An 8,254-nucleotide genomic window follows, 5' to 3' on the forward strand; every position below is an offset into this window, starting at 1 on the left:
CAAACGACGTCGCTCTTCTAGTCTCCCTCTCTCTCTCTCTCTCTCCCTCCCTCTAGAAGACCGCGAATTCACTAGCTTCTGAGCTTCACTTCCGATGAACCGCCAGAGATCGAAATCCGGCGCAGGCAGCAAAGCCGGCGACGAGTTGGCGCTGGTCAAGGCCGCCGCCTGGGCTTGGTACCTCCACGGCTTCGGCAACGAGACCAAGGTGGGCCGAGAATTCGATCCGTCCAGGACGTCCAAGCAACCCCCCAAGCCGTCTCGCTACAAGCTCGAAGCCATGAGGCACAGCCAGAGCGATCGGCCCAGCCAGAGCGATCGGCCCAGCCATCCCGGCGACAGCCCCAGCCCACTTGCTTCGCCGGTCAACTCGTTACTCGATTCGTACGAGATCCAAAGCATATCAAAGCAGCTCAATTATCTACTAGAGGACTGGTCCTACGTCCTCCTCGACGACTTCGATAGCCGGAAAGCATCGCCGGTGCACAACGCCCGGCGGCGGAGCGGAAGACCGAAGCAGAGGGGCTGGATGAGGCACGCTGCGGCCGCATGTGGGTCGAAGCAGGGCGTGCTCGAGCCTCACCTAGTCGTCAAAGGCGGGACCAAGAAGCCAGGCATCTTTGTGCCGATAGGCTCGGCCAAGTTTTGAGCCCGGAGGAGCACTGGCATGGGCCCCTTCTGATGAAGGATATAACATAAAACAAACACTTTATACAGGTGTTTTCTCAAGAAAATGATGTCAAATATTAGGTGACGCAAGTTTCTCAACTGCTCTTGCTTCTTTAACAAAGATGCCAACTTTGTATATGTTTTTATATTGCGGAGAAGATGGAAGACATGCATATGCTTATGTAATTTGGTTTTTGGCTTCCAAATTTTACATTATATTCTATTCGAGAAGCAGCCGGGGCTGATCTGGTCATACTGTGTCTGACTAATGATCCTCTATATTAAAACCCTATCGTTCGTCCGTCAATTGTGCACCATCAATTAGGCCACATGCATTTCATCATCACTGAAGTTCTATAATGAGCTTTAAGGCCTTAACCTAAGGCTATGTTTGATAGATCTGAGGCTGATCTCAAATCCTTTTAGGTGAAATCCATTGCTGAAGCAAACAGTGGATTCCACAACTGCAGATTTGAGACTTGTATTACCCTATAAGACTATGGATTTGTAGTATGTGGGAGGAGACTGAGACTATGTATCCAAAATTTTAAGATCCTCATATCCAAGCCTACCAAATGTAGCATAAGGGGTCATTTGGTAGTAGGGACACACTCCCATGGTGTCTGTGATACTAAACGACTTTTTAATGGTCATTTGGCGGCAGTGATACTTTATGAATCTACTCAAAAATTGTGGCTTCATGAAATATTACTACTAATGTTCCATGACTTTGGTTTAGTTTTTGAGATAGATTTCTGAGTCACTTGCAGAGTGTTCCTGTTGCCAAACAACCCATAAAAGATACCAACTTTGCTTTCAATTTTGAAGCAATATACAATGTATACAGGCTGATATGTACGTTCGATCGATATTGGTCAAGTGCTTTAGAGAAAAAAATTGTTCTCGGCTTTTTGGCTTATCCATTGAATGTCTTGGGTAATTGTATTCCAGATTTTGGCAGGCAATGGCACGTTAGTGATCCTCATTTCAAGCGTCAGTATTTTCAAAGAAGAAAAGCATCCCACAAGAAGTTAAGATGCAACTGCTCAAGAATGATGTGCTCTAATCGACCAAAGCATATATGCACTCCTAATTGAAAAGACGTATCAAATCACACTGTAATGAATCTCCAATTATATTCAATCGCTTTCAAAGAACAGTGAACACAGGCAAGAAATAAGCAGGGATGTGTAAAGAGTGTCAAGGTGAAGCCCCTGTAGCAAGTCCCTGTCACTATCAATTCTGAAAATTTTCAGTCTTGTTCTTCTCATAGGTTTTAGATATATGGGTTCAGATTTTGGATCAAGTTGGTTAATCAAATTCTATGTCAATGGATTCAGTTTCGGATCTTGTTTTTCTAGATAAGTCTGGTGTGACTAACATATGATCTTACACTTATACATTGTAATTGGGTTGGATAACCATAAGTTTCTCAGTTGAATTTCAGATTTGCATTCAGATTTGGTTATGAAATTGATTACCAAATCCAAATCTGAAGAGTGATCAGATGGAAATCAGGTTGGTGCCTGAACAAACCCCAACTCTTCTACATGCCTGGCAGAAGGGTGAGTTTATCTCCTGGGACCAGGCCCATCCAATGGTTCTGTTATGTCTTGGTAAATAAATAATTGGGCCCTACTTTCACTTACTTCAAACAAAATAAAGGCTCACAGTTCCCAAGAGAAATGGATAGCAAGTGGGGTTTTAAGCGTTTCCAATCTGATTTGAAGATCATGTCATGTTCTAGATCTGATTCTCATTCAACCTTTAATGCATCTTATTTCAATAACAATCCATTGTTAATCTGATAGAGAGTACCAAAATATAGTTAGCACAGATAAAATGTAATAATATCGTTGGGATGGGAGAAAAGGAAATGAAAGGGGGAAAAAAAAAAAGAAAATGGTTGTCATTCCTGTGTTTGCTTAGCTGATTAAAATTGTGCAAAAGGAAAAAAAAAAAAAACCCCAAAAACCTGTTTGGGTGCATGGGAAAAAAAAGGAAGATCGAGAGAAAGGAAATGAAAGGTTAATGTAAATTCAATCCCTTGAAAATTGAAGAGGTCGCGAAGGAAGTGTGACATTATTTACTTCCTTTTCCTTTCTTGTCATTTTCTTCTTCAATCCTTTCTATCCATTTCTTTCCTGCCATCCAATCCTACTGTTCCAGTGATATCATACTAAGATTTGATTCCTGGCATGATAGTGAATAGTGAGAAACTCTTTTAAGAGGGAAACTTGAGACTTGGTCTTACAAAGAGAAGCTCAGCCATCTGAAAGCTTGGTTTAAGATGATAAAAGAGAAAGAGAAAGAAAGAAGGGAAAGCAGGACCTCACCCTCAAAACCTTACATCCCAATACTAAGTAGCCAATGGGAATTGAACTGAAGACGTGCTCTTCTTGTGCCGCTTGTCCTACCAGTGAATCCATTATCCATCAAAGGGGGCGATCCGAGTAATCAGACGGGGGGTGGGGTCGTCTTCAACGTGGCAGAAGTTGATTGGCGAGGTCCTTCATGTGGGCCCCACATGCTTGGTTAGGCGGCTCAACTCACCTGTCTTCTTTCGTCCCCATTAGAAATTTTGAATCCGAAAAAAAGACCGTTCATAAATCACCGGCTCAGAGACCTGTCTCTGTCATATTTATGGTCATTAATTATTCTCCGTAATTTTCTTATGGAAAAAGCGAAATAATTGTTCTTATATTTCCTGTAAAAGAAATCCCAGTAAAAGGGGAAAAGTCGGGAAAACCTCCCATTTGGTAAATATCTATAATGCAAGATATTACTTCGGCTCGTAAAAATAAGCCGATTTTTTCACGTTATGTGTGTGGTTTAACGTATTTTCGACGGAAAAAAATGCGAGTTTTTATTTATAGCTTTCTCTACCAACTCGAGGATGCTTCTATTTCTAAATATATTTTCAACTTATCTTTTCTTGCTTGTCGAAAGAGTAAAAGTAAAAGAAATGGGTGACTTGCGAACGACTTTTATATGGAAAACTACGCAGCTGCTGAATTCCAATGAAATTTGACCATGAAAATTAAATTACACATATAAATCAAGTCAAGTTTATTTTTCAAAAGTGAGACACGGGTCTTCTCATTACTTAAAGATACTTTTTTGGAGGTTGAAAAAGTTATCCGCTGATATTTTCTCCATCATTCATTGTTGATGTTGCGTGTGTAGGCAAACATTGTCTATGACTTTTTGTCTTCACGTTTCATGCTGCCCCTAAGTCCCAACTGAAGGAAGATCTTTTGCATGGTAGGTAAAAAAAAGAATGAAAACACGGGTGAGAAGTCTTCAACGCCTTGCAGCCAGAATTCTTCAACTGATTTTTAGAGTAAAAGGAAGCTCTATGCAGATGGCAAAAGTTCTATATTTCCATGAAATATTATGATACTTGCAATCGAACATGTCCTTAACGCATCAACAACTACAATACAAAATAACTAATTTGTTTCTGTTTTCTAGATAGAGTCTCATCATTGTGAAAGGGAGCACCATTCTGGCTTTTATGTTCATCTACGTATACATTTTTCACGTGGAAAGACAAAAAATATCTATGGTGAATGAGGACAACGCATTTAATGAAATTATAAAGCTGTTGACACAGGATATAAGGACATACGTCACCTCAAATGAACACAAGTCGCGTTTGAAATCTTGAATTATATAAGCTATGTCGGCAACGGTAAGTGGCAACCAAGTCAAGCCGCATCAGGCTGCTGAGGTCCAATTTCACTTCGAGCTCAAGCCCGAGCTGGCCCAGTGGCTTGCTTCCATTGACTTCAAACTAAGAAGTATGTGTCAATTGTTATTTGAGGTGTTGGTGCAATGGACAAAGCAAGGGTTGAGAGATGATCAGTTTCTATTTTGAATTCTTAGGACATCAATTCTCTCTGGTACGAAAGGAGTTATTGACATGCAAGTTGAAGTGTATAATGAGTAGTATCACCGAAGCACCGAAAACAAGTTTTACACCTTATGAAGTGAAAGTCTCTGCTTAAAAAAAAGTTACTGCTGACATGCAAGTTAAAGTGTAGAAGGAATAGCATCGCGAAGCACTGAAAACAAGCTTTACACCTTATGGGGAAAAGGTTGGGTGGGAGGTTGGTGTGTAAATATTTTTGTTGGTCACCCAAAAAAATTGTTGGATTAAAAAACAAATATCGTGGAAATCACGTACATGCCCACTAAACCTTAATTGTGACTCCCTATCATTTGATAAATGAGAACAATCTAAAATCTTCATAGATTTCAATTTTTATGTCAAATTTCATCGGTTTTATTTTCTAACCAATAAACTTGCACGTTCTCCGTTCATACATGAAATCTCCGTCCTTGAACTTTTCGAGACCTTTATTAGTATTATCATGTCATGGTTCTTCTTTGAGGCGTGCTATTCATGTGACATTTTCCAAGGATGAAATGCACAGGTTCAAATGATTTAGTACTTCTCTTGGCCGCTAAAAGAAAAAACAACAACAAAGGTCTAGAGACCATCGTTCCAACATTTCAGACTTGAGATGCCCTACATTTCCTCACCAAACAGGAAAAAGTTTGAAGAGGGTAGGTCCACCGCCATACCCAGCAAACTTCACATGGACCCAACGCCCCATGAAGAAAATCCAACATGAACAGCTCACGTGGATCGCGTGTTCTCAGTTTTGGTGTTCTAAAACGCACTCAGATATATCCAGAATTATTAGAACTATTGGGAAGATCTTAAAAAAAAAAATCAGAAGACGATAAGTTTTTAGATATACAAGTTAATTTTCATAACTATCAAAACTGAGGAATGGGCTCTTTAGGACAGAATTTTTAATCGTCCATTTAGTTTAGAATCTTAGTTAGAGACACCGTGTGAGATTTTTCCTGCAATTCAACCAGGATTCTTCTTGAACACTGTTAGATCACCCGCCTTTCAAAAAAATGGTCGACAGTATCTACTTCAAGCTTGCTGCAACCTGCTTCCTTCACCAAACCCTTCTGCTGAACCAAGCCTCTAGTGCTTTCTGCCATATCCCACTTTCCAGCTGCTGCGTATATGTTAGACAACAAAACATGACTTCCACAACCACTAGGCTGATGCTCAAGTAATGGACGAGCAGCCTCTGCTAAGCCAACATTGGCATGAGTCTTACATGCACTCAGAAATGGAGCCATTAATGCCACCTGGTAATCTATGGGCACCTCTTGAATGATCTTCCATGCCTCATCCAAGTAGCCTGCACGACTAAGAAGATCAATCATGCATGAATAATGAACAAGTTTAGGCTCTATATTAAAGTCATTCTTCATACTTAAAAAGTAATGAAGTCCATCTGTAACTGAACCACTGTGGCAACAAGCAGTAAGTATTCCAGTGACGACCATGTCATCTGGCCTTGTACCATCTTTTAGCATATCAGAGAAGAGACCAATGGCTTCCTTCCCCTTACCATTAATTGCATATCCTATAATCATAGAGCTCCACAAGGCCAAATCTCTATTAGGAGATCGGTCGAATAGTCCTCTAGCATCTTCAATGCTTCCACACTTGCAGTACATGTTGATAAGAGCAGTAGCAACGCGAATGCTCATCTTGATTTTATTGGTGTAGATATACTCTTCTATCCATTTTCCCATTGCCAACGAACCCAATTCAGCAGCAGCAGATAGAGCACTTGAGATGGTTATTTCATTTGGTTTCGTATGTGAATTCAGCATCTTTTGAAACAGAACCAGAGCTTCACTTGGATCCCCATTTTGAACATAACCAGTGATCAACGACGTCCACAAGAAGACACTCTTGTCACTTCTAACTTCGAACAATTTACGGCTAGAATTTGCATCATGGAATTTCATGTACATCGATACAAGAGCAGTCATAGCAAGGTCATCATGCTCGCAGCCGCTTTTAATGATGGAAGCATGAAGTGAGCTTCCCACCAGAACACTTCCAAAACCGACACAACCTGGTAACAAGTTTATGAATGTGACTGAATCAGGCCTGGTTCCTTCTAGAAGCATTTGAGAAAAAAGCAAGAAGGCTTGATGAAAATTTCCAATCTTTGTGTACCCTCCAATGAGAGTAGTCCAAGAAACGACTGATCTTTCCAGCATCAGATTGAAAACGAGGCGAGCAGAATCCACAAGCCCAAGCGCAATGTACATTTTCATAATGGAATTACATAATACTGAATCCAAATCATGCCCAAGCTTCATCCCGTGGCAATGAATCGACCTGCCAATCTCAGGAAACCCACACTGACCAGAGCCAGCTGTAATGCTCACTAAGCTGCTCAAATTGGGCCTCAAATCACCCATCAACAGACTATTAAAAATCCCAAGTGCCACACTGAACTCACCAACTTTGCAGTAACCATCAATCATCGCATTCCATGAGACGATGCTTCTTTTGGGCATTTTATCGAACACCTTGCGAGCAAAACTCAGGTCTCCAGTTTTCCCGTACATATCGACAAGTGCAGTCTGTACAAAGACATCACTCTCCAAACCCATGATAATTGAGTGGGCATGAATTTTCTTACCATCGTTAAGAATACCCAATTGAGCACAAGACTTGATGACAAGAGGGAAGGTGAAATTATCAGGAGGGCGACCGCTTTTGAGCATCGTACAGTAGAGATTCAAAGTCTCTCCATAGAACCCATCTTTGATGTATCTTTGAACCAAAGCGTTCCATCTGCTCAGCATTCAACATAGATGCTGAAAAATCTCTCGAGGAATGTCGCGTTCAGGATTCAGTTCGAGATCCAACTTTCTTTGCAATAGGAATCCGGATTCAATTATATTTGATTCTTACCGGGGCCATCTGTCCGAAATCACCTTGACGGAGATATTGGCCCCTAAGTTCAGGGATGATATATAGTGGACCACGACCCCAATTCGTATCTGCTTAAATGCCGACGTTATCGAATAATTGATAAAAAAAATCAAATTTCGAAACTCTCCGTTATAATAAAATCATTATAAAGAGCCGCAGCAATATTAACAAATGTCAAACTCAGAAATTATCATGTTATAATAAACAACATTATAAAGAGCCACTGCAACATTAACAATCTTGTGGACTCCAACTTAGTAAATAATAGTCGTCGCAACTCATATGGAGGTTAGGAAGGATGGCTCGGTAGCCACGTAACTCATAATTCATGTGTACAATAATGCATCGGTGGTCGAGTTAGAGGCCTGCATAGTTGGTCGAGTTGTAAAGAATAAGGTCTCGAGTTAGAGACATGTGAAGAGTAAGGTCTCTGGTTTCATTTTCATGGGCGTTATACTTTTGCGTCTTAAGTGGTAAGGCATGGTAGTCATCATCACTGCGATGGCTTGTTAACGTCTAGTTCACCTAAAAATGAATCATCTTACAAAATCAAATAGTGAATCATGTTGTACTCAACTATCCTGAATTAGGTGAGCCATTCTATTTTGTTCTTTTAAAAAAGATTTGCATGTATAAGCCCTAAAAGTAAAGTACATGGCCAAGAGATTTTAGTTTTATAATGCTAGAACTGTGCACAAGGTACACAAAGGTAGGGGAACGGAGAAAAATAAATAAATTTTTCTTTGAAAAAAA

At 40.4% G+C, this 8,254-nt stretch overlaps 1 protein-coding gene across 1 annotated transcript; it reads right to left on the reverse strand.

The window, feature by feature from the left end:
• Positions 1-5,258: 5,258 nt before the first annotated feature.
• Positions 5,259-7,577, reverse strand: LOC116248573 (pentatricopeptide repeat-containing protein At4g19191, mitochondrial-like). The gene has a single exon (XM_031621448.2). The coding sequence runs from the start codon at positions 7,369-7,371 to the stop codon at positions 5,581-5,583; it is 1,791 nt and encodes a 596-aa protein (XP_031477308.1). The 5' UTR covers positions 7,372-7,577; the 3' UTR covers positions 5,259-5,580.
• Positions 7,578-8,254: the final 677 nt, after the last annotated feature.

Source organism: Nymphaea colorata, chromosome 2 (genome assembly GCF_008831285.2).
Source record: "Nymphaea colorata isolate Beijing-Zhang1983 chromosome 2, ASM883128v2, whole genome shotgun sequence".
NCBI classification, from domain to species: Eukaryota; Viridiplantae; Streptophyta; class Magnoliopsida; order Nymphaeales; family Nymphaeaceae; genus Nymphaea; species Nymphaea colorata.